Source organism: Coregonus clupeaformis, chromosome 34, assembly GCF_020615455.1.
Source record: "Coregonus clupeaformis isolate EN_2021a chromosome 34, ASM2061545v1, whole genome shotgun sequence".
NCBI classification, from domain to species: Eukaryota; Metazoa; Chordata; class Actinopteri; order Salmoniformes; family Salmonidae; genus Coregonus; species Coregonus clupeaformis.
In genome coordinates this window covers 34,315,768-34,333,621 of record NC_059225.1, presented here as the reverse complement: position 1 = coordinate 34,333,621, position 17,854 = coordinate 34,315,768, and the positions used below count along the sequence as shown (strand labels likewise).

Here is a 17,854-nt window from a genome sequence, read left to right as displayed (position 1 = left end):
GGTAAATGCAATTGATTGGACATGATTTGGAAAGGCACACACCTGTCTTTATAAGGTCCCACAGTTGACAGTACATGTCAGAGCAAAAACCAAGCCATGAGTTCGAAGGAATTGTCCGTAGAGCTTCGAGACAGGATTCTGTTGAGGCACAGATCTGGTGAAGGGTACCAAACAATGTCTGCAGCATTGAAGGTCCCCAAAAACACAGTGGCCTCCATCATTCTTAAATGGAAGAAGTTTGGAACCACCAAGACTCTTCCTAGAGCTGCCCGCCCGGCCAAACTGAGCAATCGAGAGAGAAGGGCCTTGGTCAGGGAGGTGACCAAGAACCCAATGGTCACTCTGACAGAGCTCCAGAGTTCCTCTGTGGAGATGGGAGAACCTTCCAGAAGGACAACCATCTCTGCAGCACTCCACCAATCAGGCATTTATGGTAGAGTGGCCAGACGGAAGCCACTCCTCAGTAAAAGTCACATGAAAGCCCGCTTGGAGTTTGCCAAAAAGGCACCTAAAGACTCTCAGACCATGATAAACAAGATTCTCTGGTCTGATGAAACCAAGATTGTACTATTTGGCCTGAATGCCAAGCGTTACGTCTGGAGGACACCTGGCCCCATCCCTACGGTGAAGCATGGTGGTGGCAGCATCCTGTTGTGGGGATGTTTTTCAACGGCAGGGACTGGGAGACTTGTCAGGATCGAGGGAAAGATGAACGGATCAAAGTACAGAGAGATACTTGATGAAAACCTGCTCCAGAACGCTCGGGACCTCAGACTGGGGCGAAGGTTCACCTTCCAACAGGACAACGACCCTAAGCTCATAGCCAAGAAAACGCAGGAGTGGCTTCGGCACAAGTCTCTGAATGTTCTTGAGTGGAAAAGGTCAAGGGGTCTGAATACTTTCCGAATGCACTGTAAGTAATTTGGGGAAAGTCTAATGTGAAACCTTGGTTAATGTTTGATCCATAAAGTGGTTACTTTCCTTCATGTAACAATACAATGTGTTCAACATTCTCCATAAAACCCACCCTGGCCAGTGAATTAAAGGTTATCCGTGTAACATTTCCACCTGCAACTAGTGCTAAATATCAATTACATACCAGTAGTAGCAAAATAATAGAAATCCACCCGGGTAAAACATACTTATTAGAATGCAGCGTGACACTGCAAATGAGCTTTTTTTGACGGTGACTAGCCAGGCCGGTTGTTTTGTGTACACGTTTTTCACGTCCTTGCAACAGATGTTTTTGGGGATTATGAAAAGGTAAGAAGCAGTACTAAGCCATTTTAGGGGTTTCAAAGCAGTGTCCTTGAAAAACCATGACGGAATCGATACGATGGCTTAAATATAACATGTTGCTCCTTTTAAGAAATAAAAAGATAGAAACTAAAACTCCTCTCTCATGAGTCTTGTCTTTTTGTCCAGGAGCCTACTCCACCAATAGAGATGTACTATCTGCCTGAAGCTGCCCAATGTCTGCCAGCGGCCACAGATGCCAGCGGCGCCACCCCCTCCCGCAAGCGCAAAGCATCAGGAGATTCCTCAAAGTTGAAGAAGACCCGCCTCAAGTGAAAACATTGTCATTTAGAGCTTTGGCGTCAACTAGTAAATTCCATCATTTTAGAAACGCCCCTGCAAGCCATAATGATATGTCTGTAAATAAGATTGTTTTGTTAGTTGAATGAAAATAAAATGAATGTGACCAAAGTGTTTGTGTCGTTGTGATTGATTGGTGCTTTCACTAAGCGTCTGAGACAAAATGTTCTCAAGCACTCAACACAGAGATGCACTGTCAATTTATGTCCTGTAGAGGGCACTCTACATTCAGCTTGAATCCCAAGCATTGTACCTGGAGTGAGTGTATTGTCCTTTCACAGCATCACATGCTGTACCATTCAGCTTTGCACCTCTGAGTGTACTGATGTCATAAGCAGGAACATTCCTACTTTCTTATTTTTTATTCTCTTTTCTCATTGACAACGTGAGTCCTTCCTGAGATCAATTCTACCTGCTGTGAACTGTGATAATTGCATTTGTTCAGGGTGTGTCACACCAGTGTCTCTGTGACCCATGCCCTCATTTATCACTGTCATTAGGACACAGTCACTGCTGACACCAGCCTCATTACTCATGGCAGCCCCTTACCACCTTACTGCTGTCATTGTTAATGTAGGTCTCACCTACTAGATTCCAAATATATGCCAATGTTTAAACACAAAACAAGCTGACAAAGGCTACCCAAGGCATAGGTCTACTTACTGTGATGGAGAACAAAGAAAACCAATGGCAAAATAAGACATCCCCAAATCAGAACCAACTACATGTGTTAGACTACTTATCCAAGCAATTGTACTGCTCTAGCAACATATGTGTGTCTCTACCTTACTATAAACACCAGATTTTGTTTACCCACCTCTTACCCTGTCCTATGCCAATGCCATGCCAGGCTGGCTGGTGTGGGGCAAGGTTCCTGCTACACGCCCATTTGGAGGGGTAAGTGGTTTAACCTCGGAATGGCTAAACTAAACCATCCTCTCCATGGGTTAAACTGCTGGTTGAATGCTGCAGGATTAGGGGAGTTGGTGGGGTAAAGGAGCTACATACAAACACTGTCCTGTTGGTCACAAAAGAGAGCTTGGTCCTCCCACAAGCGCAATACTCGCCCATTTCAAGACTTTGTGTTTAACCATTTATTTATTTATTTTGATTTTATTTAACCTTTATTTAACCAGGTAAGCCAGTTGAGAACAAGTTCTCATTTACAACTGCGACCTGGCCAAGATAAAGCAAAGCAGTGCGATAAAAACAACAACACAGAGTTTCATATGGGGTAAACAAAACGTACAGTCAATAACACAATAGAAAATATATATACAGTGTGTGCAAATGTAGTAAGTTATGGAGGTAAGGCAATAAATAGTCCATAGTGCAAAATAATTACAATTATAATTTAGTATTAACACTGGAGTGATATATGTGCAGAAGATGATGTGCAAATAGAGATACTGGGGTGCAAATGAGCAAAATAAATAACAATGTAAATAACAATGAGGTAGTTGGGTGGGCTAATTACAGATGGGCTGTGTACAGGTGCAGTGATCAGTAAGGTGCTCTGACAACTGATGCTTAAAGATAGTGAGGGAGATAAGTGTCTCCAGCTTCAGAGATTTTTGCAGTTCGTTCCAGTTATTTGCAGCAGAGAACTGGAAGGAATGGCGACCAAAGGAGGTGTTGGCTTTGGGGATGACCAGTGAGATATACCTGCTGTAGCGTATACTACGGGTGGGTGTTGCTTCCATGTTGGCCAGATATAGGACATCTTTCACAATGGGAAGCCCAATTATATTCCTCTGTCCCAGGTCTGTTTCTGGAGGCACAGATAAGGCCCTCTCAACCCTCCTCAACCTCGCTGGCCATGGATGCGTCCCAAATGACACCCTATTCCCTACATAGTGCGCTACTTTTGACCAGATCATAGTCTAAGACCGATGCTGCTGGGACTGAGGAACCTAATGAGAAAGTCAGCCATGGAGAACGCACAACATTCCCACAACAATACCATGTTGCCTTGGTGATGATGGGAGCCTGTGGCATTGAAAAAGAAAAATATGTGCCTGCTGTTGCAACAATATGTCCTCATTAAAATTCCACGGCCATACTCCCGCCACGAAAACCCAAGTCCTTTCGTGCTTGGGTGGCACAGACTCTCTGCCCGCCTCTCATGAACATCTTGTGGACCGCGCAGTAGCCTAGTCACATATGATGCTCGTACTGCTAGCCAAGCCTGTTGCCTCCACGGTGTGGTTATCCACCTACCGTTGTCAGTGGTCCCAGGATTTGAGGGGATGCGCCCCCGCCGTCCTCCTATTGTATTTCGCTTGATCAAACTGTATGGCTCCCCGGGGCAGCAGTGTAGAGCCCCGTCGGATTGAACATGGAGCTCATGTGACATTCTGGTTCGGAACTGGCCATATGTGCGCGCGGCTTGTGTGACTGGAGTGGTGACACAGCCGCCTTTTGGGATTCAGTTGACTGGGATACGCGGACTACTCGGAAGGACCGACGCACCTTGTGTAATAGGTAAGCATAATAATTGGTGTGGCACCTAGGCTGTATGTACTCAAATGGTAGCATGTTTCGTGCTTTCGTGAGTCGATACCGATGCATCACTGGGTCACTAACCTAAGGTTTAGATGTAGCTACTCTGGCGTTTGTCACATTCTTACTACCACGATACAGTTTATTTTCGCGCGCGCTATGTGTGCGATTGTCTGCGAGCCTTGAAGGTTCACACGAGACTTTCCCTCTCTTATTATTATTATTAGTAATGTTATCAATAGGGCATCTCTACTCGGGAAACTCTAGTCAATGAATAACCTATTCCTCAGCTATTGATTACAGTTCACGGTTGTGAGAGACCGGGGAATACATGACACACGGTTTAAAAAACAGTGTCGACAACCTAGGTCATGTTTACTGAACCTTGAACCATATTCATCGCTAACAATTAACACTATATCAAGCAGAGACTGTTTTACCACATGGCCGCTATTTCCATGTTATAATACATCCATTGTTGTAGTCGACTTGTTATAGAATGTGTTATTGATGAGAACTACTGTGTATTTGAAACTGACACACTGAACAAAGATGGGATGGGGAAACCATTGAGAAGAAAAAGAGAGCGATTTTTTTTCGTCCACTAAAGTATATATATTTTTCTCTCTTGAGACCCGCAGGAACAGCGTGCTTAATAAGGGTCACGCTTAAAAAGTGAGACAACCACCTTCTCCCTCCCACTGAAGACCTCCTTTTCATCTGGAAACTTAGGCTTTGTTTCCTCAGCTACATTGAGGTAGTGTTGAATGTACAGAATAATACGAAATGCTCTGAGACCAGGTTGAGTAAGTGTGTAGTAGGCCTAGATGAACCTGCTGGTCACCCTTACCATTGTGATTGGAATGTTGGTGTCCAGTTCTCCACAGAACCCCCCCACTCTCTTTGTTCTGGGGACAATCATCCACTGCTGTGTGTACAATGGTGGGGGAGGGGCGTGGTCAATAAGGGGCATTGACATCTGTAGCTGACAGCTTCCTTAGGGTCCATTGACATGATGTATGTAGAGCTCAGAGACTGGTTAGTGAAACATAGGAAACACTAAGAATGAGAGGCGTAGAGACCATTCACATCCAAGGGACCAAGTGAACAAAATAACACACAGGATGGCAGTCTTTCGAATCTAGCATAGATTGTCACCCATAACGAGTTTGCAACACAAATCTGAACTCAAATAAAATTGTATTTGTCACATCCGTCGTTGACAATAGGAGTAGACTAACAGTGAAATGCTTACTTACAGGTCCCTTTCCAACAATGCAGAGTTAAAGATAAGATATAAAAAAATAGAAATAGTAACACAAGGAATAAATACACTGTGAAAAACAAATACAAAATTAAGAGTAAAAATAACATGGCTATATATATATAGAGAGAGAGTAGAAATAACATGGCTGTATACAGGGAGTATCAGTACTGAGTTGATGTGCAGGGGTACGAGGTAATTGAGGTAGCTATGTACTGTACATATAGGTAGGGGTAAAGTGACTAGGCAACAGGAGAGATAATAGAGAGTAGCAGCAGCGCATGTGGTGAGTGTGGAAGTGTGTGTGTATGGCGTCAGTATGCATGTGTGTGCATGTTGTGTGTGTAAGTATGTGTTGGTGTGTGGGTATAGTCCAGTGTGTGTGCATAGAGTCAGTGCAAGGGAGTTAGTGCAAAAAAGGGTCAATGCAGATAGTCTGGGTAGCCATTTGATGAGCTATTTAGCAGTCTTGTTTAGAAGTCTTATGGCTTGGGGGTAGAATCTGTTTAGGGTCCTGTTTGTTCCAGACTTGGTGCATTGGTACCGCTTGCTGTGCAGTAGCAGAGAGAACAGTCTGTGGCTTAGGTGGCTGGAGTCTTTTACGGTTTTTTGGGCCTTCCTCTGACACCGCCTGGTATAGAGGTCCTGGATGACAGAGAGCTTTTCAGCCTCCTGGGGGGGAAGAGGCATTGTCGTGCCCTCTTCATGACTGTGGGTGTGTGTGGACCTTGTTAATTCCTTAATGATGTAGACACAGAGGAACTTGAAGCTCTCAACCCACTCCACTACAGCCCTGTCAATGTGAATGGGGGCATGCTCGGCCCTCCGTTTCCTGTAGTCCACGATCAGCTCCTTTGTCTTACTGACGTTGAGAGAGAGGTTGTTGTCGTGGCACCACACTGCCAGGTCTCTGACCTCCTCCCTATATGCTGTCTAAGCACGGCCCCCGTGTTGAGGGTCAGCGTGGCGGATGTTGTTGCCTACCCTCACCACCTGGGGGCGGCCCATCAGGAAGTCCAGGATCCAGTTGCAGAGGGAGGTGTTCAGTCCCAGGGACCTTAGCTTAGTGATGAGCTTGGAGGGCGCTATGGTGTTGAACGCTGAGCTATAGTCAATGAACAGCATTCTCACGTAAGTGTTCCTTTTGTCCAAGTGGGAAAGAGCAGTGTGGAGTGCAATCGAGATTGCGTCATCTGTGGATCTGTTGGGGCGGTATGCGAATTGGAGTGGGTCCAGGGTGTCTGGGATGATGGTGTTTATGTGAGCCATGGCTACAGATGTGAGTGCTATGGGGCGATAGTCATTTAGACAGGTTACCTTGGCGTTCTTGGGCACACAGACTATTTTGGTCTGCTTGAAACATTACAGACTGGGTCAGGGAGAGGTTGAAAATGTCAGTGAAAGCTTTCCAGCTGGTCAGTGCATGCTCTGAGTACGTGTCCTGGTAATTTGTTTAATAAAAACTACAACTCCCATTAGCCCAGCGTCCCACATAGTTCTAGAGTTGATTTCTCGTGAATTATTTGATTTCTCTCTAGAAAAACAGCGTGTTGGGCAAAAAAAAACAATGAACTAAATGGCATTCAAGTAATTGAACCGACGTCGGTCAATTAGTTGTTTAATAATCCCCCCAAAAAACAAAATGTTGGTTCATCGTTCAGCACTAGATCCCATTTAGACATCTAAAATACATTAGAACCACACATATACACGTTTTAATACACCAATATTACCTGTAAAGACTATAAGAAGAAGAGACCTGCTTGGGCCAAGAAACACGAGCAATGGACATTAGAACGGTGGAAATTTGTTCTTTGGTCTGGAGTCCAAATTGGAGATTTTTGGTTCCAACCGCCGTTCCTTTGTGAGACGCGGTGTGGGTGAACGGATGATCTCTGCATGTTTATTTCCCACCGTAAAGCATGGAGGAGGAGGTGTTATGGTGTGGGGGTGCTTTGCTGGTGACACTGTCTGTGATTTATTTAGAATTCAAGGCACACTTAACCAGCATGGCTACCACAGCATTCTGCAGCGATACGCCATCCCATCTGGTTTGGGCTTAGTGGGACTATCATTTGTTTTTCAACAGGACAATGACCCAACACACCTCCAGGCTGTGTAAGGGCTATTTTACCAAGAAGGAAAGTGATGGAGTGCTGCATCAGATGACCTGGCCTCCACAATCCCCTGACCTCAACCCAATTGAGATAGTTTGGGATGAGTTGGACCTCAAAGTGAAGGAAAAGCAGCCAACAAGTGCTCAGCATATGTGGGAACTCCTTCAAGACTGTTGGAAAAGCATTCCAGGTGAAGCTGGTTGAGAGAATGCCAAGAGTGTGCAAAGCTGTCATCAAGGCAAAGGGTGGCTATTTGAAGAAACTCAAATATAAAATATATTTAGATTTGTTTAACACTTTTCTGTTTACTACATGATTCCATATGTGCTATTTCATAGTTTTGATGTCTTCACTATTATTCTACATTGTAGAAAATAGTAAAAATTAAGAAAAACCCTTGAATGAGTAGGTGTGTCCAAGCTTTTGACTGGTAGTGTATATATAATTTACAAGTAATTATGACAAAAAACAAGATTCAGAAAAGGTTGTGTTAATGAGATAAATTACTAAATAAATTGTAATAATTTACTTTTAAACATATTTGTTTTCAGAGTTATGTTTAACTCAGGCCTTTTCATTAGGGGAGCAATGTTAAAAAAACATTAGAAATTGATTAGTTAACTTTTGGGGAATTTCTGTGTTGGAAGTTGTGGAAATTGTGGTAAAATGCATAATATCTGATCAATAAACATAACAATCATTATTAAATAGATAAATATGGATCGTAATCTTAGTGATCCAAGAGGAATAATGTTGGTAGTATTTTATTTTAATTTTTTTGTCATGTGCCAGTTTCGTGAGAATCACCCGGGTTTCCTTTGTAATCTGTGATAGTTTGCAAGCCCTGTTACATCTGACGAGCATCCGAGCCGTTAGTCCTGTATTTTTGCTTTGCCTGTTTGATGTTTCATTGGAGGGCGTAGCAGGATTTCTTATAAGCGTCCGGGTTAGTGTCTCGCTCCTTGAAAGTGGTAGCTCTAGCCTTTAGCTCAGTGCGGATGTTGCCTGTAATCCATGGCTTCTGGTTGGGATATGTACGTACGGTCACTGTGGGGACAACGTTGTCGATGCACTTATTAATGAAGCCAGTGACTGATGTGGTAAACATATTCCAGACTGTACTATCAAAACAGTCCTGTAGCTTAGCATCCGCCTCATCGGACCACTTCCGAATTGAGCGTGTCGCTGGTATTCCCTGTTTGAGTTTTTGCTTGTAAGCAGGAATCAGGAGGATAGAGTTATGGTCAGATTTGCCAAATGGAGGGCGAGGGAGAGCTTTGTATGTGTGTGGAGTAAAGGTGACCTATAGTTTTTTCCCCCTCTAGTTGCACAGGTGACATGCTGGTAGAAATTAGGTAAAACAGATTTCACTTTTCCTGCATTAAAATCATCGGCCACTAGGAGCATTTTCTTGTTGCCTTTATGGCTCTATATAGCTAGTTGATTGCGATCTTAGTGCCAGCATCGGTTTGTGGTGGTAAATAGAGAGCCAATATAGAAACTCTCTTGGTAAATAGTTTGGTCTACAGTATTCAGGCGAGCAGAACCTCAAGACTTAATATTGGAGATATGTTGTTAACAAAGCGAGACACCCTTGAATTTACGAGATGCAGCCGTTCTGTCCTGTCGATGCATAGAAAAAGCAGCTAGATTTGATTAACCATGTCCTTGTTCAGCCACAACTGAACATAGGATAGGATATTACAGTTCTTCAGGTCCTGTTGATAGGATAGTCTCGAACGGAACTCGTCTAGTTTGTTCTCCAGTGATTGTACATTCGCCAATAGAACAGAGGGTAGAGGCGGTTGATTTACTTGTCACCGTAGTTTCATCAGGTTGCCCCCATGTCGGCCTCTGTATCGCCGTCTTTTCCACTACCGAGTGTCAGCGATTAGGTACTGGTCCCGGGTGAACAGTATGTCCTGTGCGGCTGAGTCATTGAAGTAGAATTCTGTATCCAAATCGAGGTTAGTGATCGCTGTTCCGATGTCCAGAAGCTCTTTTCAGTCATTGGAAACGATGGCGGAAACATTATGTACAAACATTTTTTGGTCACTTCAAAAGGCACTGATGTTGGGTCATGTAAAGCTCTCAGTAGAGCTTTGTTTTAATACTGATCCAGGTTGTCCAAGATAAAGACCAAATGCTGTCATTGTTTACCAATAAGAATGTGAGAGCTGGTCTCAAACCCAGGCCACCAGCACTAATGACAAACACCCTAACCACTGTCCCAATAAGGGATATCTCTAGGGCATGTTCTTATTGGGCCAGTATAGTTAGGCCCTGTCCAGAAAACACCCTAACCCCTATTCCTTAGGCACTTGTGTAGATCTGAAACAATTAGATAGGGGTATAAGCAATAGGGTAAATGCACTTTGAAGTAAATCTCACCTCTCTGTTAAAAGTACACTGAATAAAATATTTGATTGATAATAGTGATTCAGGAGTATCATTAAAACAGGTTAATATGCCCCACCAACATTTAGATAATTATACAAAAACTCTTAAATCAGCAATTCCCATACTCTGTCCTCGGGACCCTAAGGGGTGCACGTTTTGGTTTTTGCCCTAACACTACACAGCTGATTGAATTGATCAAAGCTTGATGATCATTTGATTATTTGAATCAGCTGTGTAGTGTTAGGACAAAAACCAAAGTGTGCACCGCTTTGGGTCCAGAGGACCGAGTTTGGGAAACCCTGCCTTAAATTGTTTACATAAATAAATCAAATCAATAGTCAAATTAACTGATAACTGACACAGACATGGTGGCGTAGCAGGAATATCTGAATGCTGTGAACCAAGGACATGGGTGAGGACATGTTGAATAATAATTACTGTATAAATGAATTTGCACAATGTAATCCTGTATGTCATAGTGCGTCAAATATGTAAGTTGAAAACGCTGTGTGTGTGTGAGTATCCCTGCCAACAGACAAAAAGAGCTGTGAATGGCTGTGGTTCACCAATCAGGGCCTTGATGTAACTGTACCCGAATACCCAAGAGTGGGTCCAGATCCAGAATTCTAAATAATGTCACAGGTCTGGGTCAGATCTGATATGATGGTCTCTGTATGTGTAATCTTTGGTTGCCTCATGCTCTGTCTTTACAGAGGCATTTAACTGAGCCTAATCTTTATGATGTGTGTGCTGTGTGCCACTCCTGATGCCTTGTGAAAGAGAGCATTAGTCCATGAGACTGGTTTTTAGAGGACACACCCTTTGTGATAATGACAATTGACATGTGTATGTCAAAACTAGAGGTCTTCATGGATCCACCTGTACATGAATACCCGAGACCCGATCCGGGACCTGAGCGGCCAATCATAAGTCATCAAAGCGGCAATAGGTTACAGTCATAGAGCCTCGCTCCATGTGTGGCAAAAGTTAGGAGATATCTAATCAATGGAGGATGGAATTCAAATGACGGAATTAAAAGGTAAAGGACAAGGATAGGGTACAATGACTAAGAGCCATCAGGTAGGCTGCTACTTAATATTCTGAATGGAGTTGTTATTTGTGACCAGGTCTATACGGAACGGGTCTAGTTGTCCTCGGGTTTGATCGGAACGGGTCTCTATATTTAAAAAATGTATTTATGCATGTCTCTCCAGAGATGTTCGATCGGGTTCAAGTCCGGGCTCTGGCTGGGCAACTTCGCCCCAGTCTGAGGTCCTGAGCGCTCTGGAGCAGGTTTTCATCAAGGATCTCCCTGTACTTTGCTCCGTTCATCTTTCCCTCGATCCTGACTAGTCTCCCAGTCCCTGCCACTAAATAGGATCCCCGCAGCATCATGCTGACACCACCATGCTTCACCGTGTTCTTGGGGACCTTCAATGCTGCAGACATTTTTTGGTACCCTTCCCTAGATCTGTGCCTCGACACAATCCTGTCTCGGAGCTCTACGAACAATTCCTTCGACCTCATGGCTTGGTTTTTGCTCTGACATGCACTATATAGACAGGTGTGTGTCTTTCCAAATCACGTTCAATCAAATGAATTTACCACAGATGGACTCCAATCAAGTTGTAGAAACATCTCAAGGATGATCAATGGAAACAGGATGCACCTGAGCTCAATTTCGAGTCTCATAGCACAGGGTCCGAAGACTTATGTAAATAAGGTATTTCTGTTTAAAAATATATATAAATTAGCTAAAATGTGTAAACCTGTTTTCGCTTTGTCATTATGGGGTATTGTGTGTAGATTGATGAGGAATAAAAAATAATTTAATCAATTTTAGAATAAGGCTGTAACGTAACAAAATTTTGAAAAAGTCAAAGGGTCTGAATACTTTCCAAGTGAAATGTATGTTTGGTGGAACGTTGAGGGAATATTCTCCCAACCCTCAGATAACTGGACACATGAATGTTCTTGCAACGTCCCATATAATGCGTCTAGAACATTCATGTTGTATATTCTGAGAACCTTGTACCACGTTCTAGATAAGATGCTTGACATTAAGGGAATGTTCTCCTAACTTTAACACCAAAACATGCTAAAAAGGTTCTCAGAAGGTTTTTGCTAACATAGATAGAATGTTCCCCTAACTAACGGAAAACTGGACACTCAAACATTACGGGTAACATTACAAAAACGTTCTCTCTCCCTAGAATTGTTAGCTGGGCCGATCCAATCCCCCATGATCCTTTGTAATGTGCTTGTGATGGAGGGCAGACCTGGGAGAGTGTATCGACTGTCTGGTATTGACTGCCACTACCTCCCAATGTATAGACCTATCTGTCTTCTGTCATCTAGAGGAGCGTCAGGGGACCTGTGTTTGGTCATCCTGCGGTCTTATCAGAATTGTCAGGAAAAGTCTGCTTCACCAGTAGAAAACACCCGGAAAGTATTGAATTTCCCATCCAAAACATCAGGCCCCCTCAAACATACGTAGCAGGGATGGTTCAGGAAAAGGGAAAACCTGGTGTCTGACTCTGGGTTGTTGAGAAATACAGTAGTTGTGTAGCTGTGTGACTGCATGACCATGTGAAAGTGTTGTAATGTAGGCTAGTCATAACAGCCTCACAAGAGCCCCCATGACTGGCGGACCATGGTACAACTAGGCCCTACAGCATGAAGTGAAATTCACCCCTCTGAGTAAATATGGCCCCCACATACTATACATGCTCAGGGTGGACTTAGAACTCACTACCCATAGTGCTGATAAACACAATGCCGGAAAAACTGGATTTCCTAGAACAAGAGAGGGAAGGAAAAAACAGCCAACTCCTTTTCCTTTCCTGTATTTTCTAAATGCCACACGGCATTAGCGACTAGCGAGGCACTTTCAGACTCGGCTGCCTTAGAAAGGAATTTAGTTTAAGCCGAAAGAGATGAGGGTTCACACACAGGAACCACAGGAGTTGGTGACATGCTGAAGACTGTTTAATTGGAACAGCAAAAGCTGTTCTATTTTAACAGGAAGAAAATTACATTTCCCCCTTAGCCACTTATGATTCTATCAGCCAAAGACCACTCCCATAGGAGATGGAGGAGCCTGTGCCAGCAAAGCAGAATGGTTAGCCTCACCAAAAATGGCTCTCTCAATGGTGGTGACATTTGAAAAGCCATTATACTGTATAGAGACCAATATCAGAATGGGGTCTGTCTGTGCATTGGGGGGTATCTGAATGAACGTCGATATACCAACCGGGCGCTTTAGGAACACAAAAGGCCTGGCCAGCGCTAGCAAAGCCCCCAGCTGCACATTCACATCAGCAGCCACAGAAAGAGCGGCAAGGGACCAGGGTCGAGGGAAAGCAGCGGTAACGGATTCCTAGCCATTATGCTGATTATAGGGGCCGATAGGCACGGGGAGATAAGAGCGTAGACAGCACCCGGCCGAGCGTGAGGACAACGTGTTTTACAGGGGGACCCAGCTAACAATTCTAGGTAGTGAGAACTTTTGTGTAATGTTACCGTAATGTTTGAGTGTCCAGTTGTCCGTTAGTTAGGCAAATATTCTATCTAGGTTAGCAAAAACCTTCTGAGAACATTTTTAGCATGTTTTGGTGGTAAATTTAGGAGAACATTCCCTTAATGTCAAACAGAACTTATCTAGAACGTGGTTACAAGGTTCTCCGCAGTGGTCTAAGGCACTGCATCGCAGTGCTAACTGTGCCACTAGAGAACCTGGTTCGAATCCAGGCTCTGTCGCAGCCGGCCGTGACCGGGAGACTCATGGGCGGCGCACAATTGGCCCAGCGTCGTCCAGGGTAGGGGAGGGAATGGCCGGCAGGGATGTAGCTCAGTTGATAGAGCATGGCGTTTGCAATGCCAGGGTTGTGGGTTCGATTCCCACGGGGGGCCAGTATAAGAAAATATATATATATATGTATTCACTAACTGTAAGTCGCTCTGGATAAGAGCGTCTGCTAAATGACTGGCATGTGGCATGTCATTAGTAAAGATTGAAAAAAGTAATTGGCCTAGACAGCTGTCCTGGGGAATTCCTGATTCTACCTGGATTATGTTGGAGAGGCTTCCATTAAAGAACACCCTCTGTGTTCTGTTAGACAGGTAACTCTGTATCCACAATATAGCAGGTGGAGTAAAGCCATAACACATACGTTTTTCCAGCAGCAGACTATGATCAATAATGTCAAAAGCCGCACTGAAGTCTAACAAAACAGCCCTCACAATCTTTTTATCATCGATTTCTCTCAGCCAATCATCAGTCGTTTGTGTAAGTGCTGTGCTTGTTGAATGTCCTTCTCTATAAGGATGCTGAAAGTTTGTTGTAAATTTTACTGTAAAATAGCATTTTATCTGGTCAAACACAATGATTTCCAATAGTTTACTAACGGTTGGTAACAGGCTAATTGGTCGGCTATTTGAGCCAATAAAGGGGGCTTTACTATTCTTAGGTAGAGCAATGACTTTTGCTTCCCTCCAAGCCTGGGGGCACACACATTCTAGTAGGCTTAAATTAAAAATATGGCAAATAGGAGTGGCAATATCATCCGCTATTATCCTCAGTAATTTTCCATCCAAGTTGTCAGACCCCGGTGGCTTGTCATTGTTGATAGACAACAATAATTTTTTCACCTCTTCCACACTCACTTTACGGAATTCAAAATTACAATGCTTGTCTTTCATAATTTGGTCAGATATACTTGGATGTGTAGTGTCAGCAATTGTTGCTGGCATGTCATGCCTAAGTTTGCTAATCTTTCATTTAAGGTGCTCCAAAGCTTTTTACTATCATTCTTTATGTCATTTATCTTTGTTTCATAGTGTAGTTTCTTCTTCTTTTTATTCAGTTTAGTCACATGATTTCTCAATTTGCACTACGTTTGCCAATCGGTTGTGCAGCCAGACTTATTTGCCATTCCTTTTGCCTCATCCCTCTCAACCATACAATTTTTTCAATTCCTCATCAATCCACGGGGATTTAACCGTTTTTACAGTCATTTTCTTAATAGGTGCATGCTTATTAGTTACTGGAATAAGCAATTTCAAAAATGTGTCAAGTGCAGTGTCTGTTTGCTCCTCATTACACACCATGGACCAACATATATTCTTTACATCAACAACATAGGAATCACTACAACATTTTATTGACCTCTTAAACACAATATTAGGCCCAGCCTTTGGAATTTTGGTTTTCCTTGATATGGCTACTATATTGTGATCACTACATCCAATGGATTTGGATACTGCTTTCAAACAAATCTCTGCAGCATTAGTAAAGATATGATCAATACATGTTGATGATTTAATTCCTGTACTGTTTGTAACTACCCTGGTAGGTTGACTGATAACCTAAACCAGGTTGCAGGCACTGGTTACAGTTTGAAGCTTTCTCTTGAGTGGGCAGCCTGATGAAAGCCAGTCAATATTTAAATCACCCAGAAAGTATACCTCTCTATTGATATCACATACATTATCAAGCATTTCACACATGTTATCCAGATACTGACTGTTAGCACTTGGTGGTCTATAGCAGCTTCCCACCAGAATGGGCTTTAGGTGAGGCAGATGAACCTGTAGCCATATTACTTCAACAGTATTTAACATGAGATCCTCTCTAAACTTCACAGGAATGTGGTTCTGAATATAAAAAGCAACACCTCCACCATTGGCATTTCTATATTTTCTGTACATGTTATATCCTTGTATTGCTACCACTGTATCATCAAAGGTATTATCTAAGTGAGTTTCAGAGATAGTCAGAATATGTGGTGCAGATGAACAATGGGACTATAATAGGATTATAAGGAGGGCCTGCTGGGAGAGGTTAGGGGGCCACACGCTACCTTCCCCCTGCGCTCTGGCCCAGGCTGGCCACCCCTGAGGGTCATGTGATGGACGGAACAATGCTGGCAGGACTGGTGTCGCCCTCTTGATTATTGAGGCTGGACTTGGTTCAGTCAGGAGGATTATTTAGACAGACCAAATAATGGTGGACAGGTTGTGAACCCTGTTAACAAGCAACGCAATTAATGCCCTTGTCACCTTCGCAAAGTGGCTTTCTGAAGTAAAAAGATTAATAAAATAAAGGGCGGAAATGGTGCACTTCTGCTTTCTTGGCAACTTCTTTGGATAGACCTCTTTCAAGTGAGCCTGAAATACTGTGGCAGATATATAAAAGGAACATTTTTTGGGTTACTCTGGATACATTTTGTATATTTACTGAGCAACGCTGAGCTTTGGCTCTTGCTTTGATTTTGAAATATTTTTTCTGTGGACATTCCCCTTTATCTTTGGGTGTTTTTCTTCACTTCAGAACATTAGCTCCTCTGAACAGTAAAGCTCAAACCATAGCAGTGATGCCCATGCAGGCCCATCAGACACAGGCTAGAGATTAAACCATGCATCATATGCTGAGGAGCCAGCCCAGGGGGACCACTAATTAGTGGGTTCCCATGTCACTGTCGCCTGCTAATCAGTTGGGGGAGATGGGGACTCCCTTCTCCCAGTCAGAGCCCCGCTTCCATATTTACCCCTGGCAGTGTCCTTCCACAAATCCCAGCTTTTTGGCTCCAAACAACCTCCTCATCCTTCATCTTCCTTCCCCCAAGCCAGCTTTGGTGTTTCAGACAGATGCCATCCAATGTTCCCTCACATTTTTTGGGGCACTGAGCAAATTTGAGGTCTTGTGAGCGGAACCTTGAATGTTGTGGAATTGTTGTGCAACGTCCAGTGCATTTACAGTGAACAATGAGGCTGTGCCCTTACAGTTTTAGACAGTAGCCAATAGGCCATTGTGGTTATTTGAGCATAATGTAGGCCTACCAACAAAACCAATGGAGCAAATCCCATAAAATGTTCACATGGAAATAGCTTTTGATTTCTATGATATGTGGTGTTCAATGCAGGCCTACATTGCATGAGACTTTTAAAAAAGCTTTTACTTTATGAAGGGCTTGCTATTAATTATTTTTTACTTGGTCTGTAACACCATGGGCCAAATAGGTGACTGTAAATTGTATTGTTTTGTATGATGCAAGAAACCACTTTACAAAATAAAATAAATTATACAGAGAAATAGACAATGTAGGCTACCCTTCTGCCTATTGGCTTATTTGCATAAGACGTAAGCTTTTTACTTGACTGGCTTTTCAAAGACAACTTGAAATGGGGCCTACATGTTTTGTGCTCTTGTAGGAAGCAGTAACTCCTGATTGCTGACCTATACTTATCTATAACTGGACTAATAACTTGCTAACTAGCGAAGAATATCAACAAATGTGCACATGAGCGGTTCTGCACTCTGAACTGATCTGAAAAGCACATTCACTCCTGGGTGATTGAAAGACCGCTGCTTGTGGGCTACCCCCGCCAATAGAATTCTACTCCGTTGCGCTCTGGCTCTGCCTACAACAAAATCACGGACTCAATCTTGCAAAGTTAGATTTGGTTTGGTTTGTTGCATTGAAAAGGGGCTGATATAATGTTGATTCGATCACAGAAAAAAATGTTAATCTACTGTATATAGTGCAAACTAATGGGGCGAACTCAGTAAAGTTCAATCGCTTGCGTCTCTGGGCAGCATGGCATTTCTTCAGCGAGGCAGTCCTGGAGGAGGTGCGCGGCCACGTACGAGCACAGTTTAGAGGGAACATTGATGCCATCATAAGTTTTGCTAATGTGGGTCAACCGATAGTTCTTTGGGCTCAAGTGATGAAATCTTGGCTGTTTGCAAAGAATATAACGGTAGCCATCTCTTCATTCTTTGGTTCATAAAGTTGTATTTTTCCTCTGACAGTGAGTCTATGCTGCTCGTCCTGTCTCTACTTCATTTCATGGCTGCTCAATTATCGGATGAATTGGCTCAGGAGGAGCAGGCTGATGTAAGCTAGCTACAGTATATGTTTGGCTAGGAGGTCAAACCCTTTGCCAGGGTCACCTGAGGTCAATTAGAAGATAG

General features: G+C 43.3%; 2 protein-coding genes across 3 annotated transcripts in view; both read left to right on the top strand.

Annotated features, from left to right (window-relative positions):
- Nucleotides 1-1,701, top strand: part of LOC121550052 (DNA topoisomerase 2-binding protein 1-A) — a 41,725-nt gene extending 40,024 nt beyond the window's left edge. Inside the window, exon 27 of the mRNA XM_041862155.2 lies at nucleotides 1,426-1,701. Within this exon, the coding sequence (XP_041718089.1) occupies nucleotides 1,426-1,572 (147 nt within the window). The 3' untranslated portion in view covers nucleotides 1,573-1,701. The remainder of the gene's footprint in view (nucleotides 1-1,425) is intronic.
- Nucleotides 1,702-3,717: 2,016 nt separating this feature from the next.
- The window catches only part of LOC121550051 (transmembrane protein 108), a 95,351-nt gene continuing 81,214 nt past the window's right edge, over nucleotides 3,718-17,854 (top strand). For both annotated transcript variants that reach the window (XM_041862151.1, XM_041862154.1), the window contains exon 1: nucleotides 3,718-4,080. The gene's annotated coding sequence lies outside the window, so the exon portion shown is untranslated. The remainder of the gene's footprint in view (nucleotides 4,081-17,854) is intronic.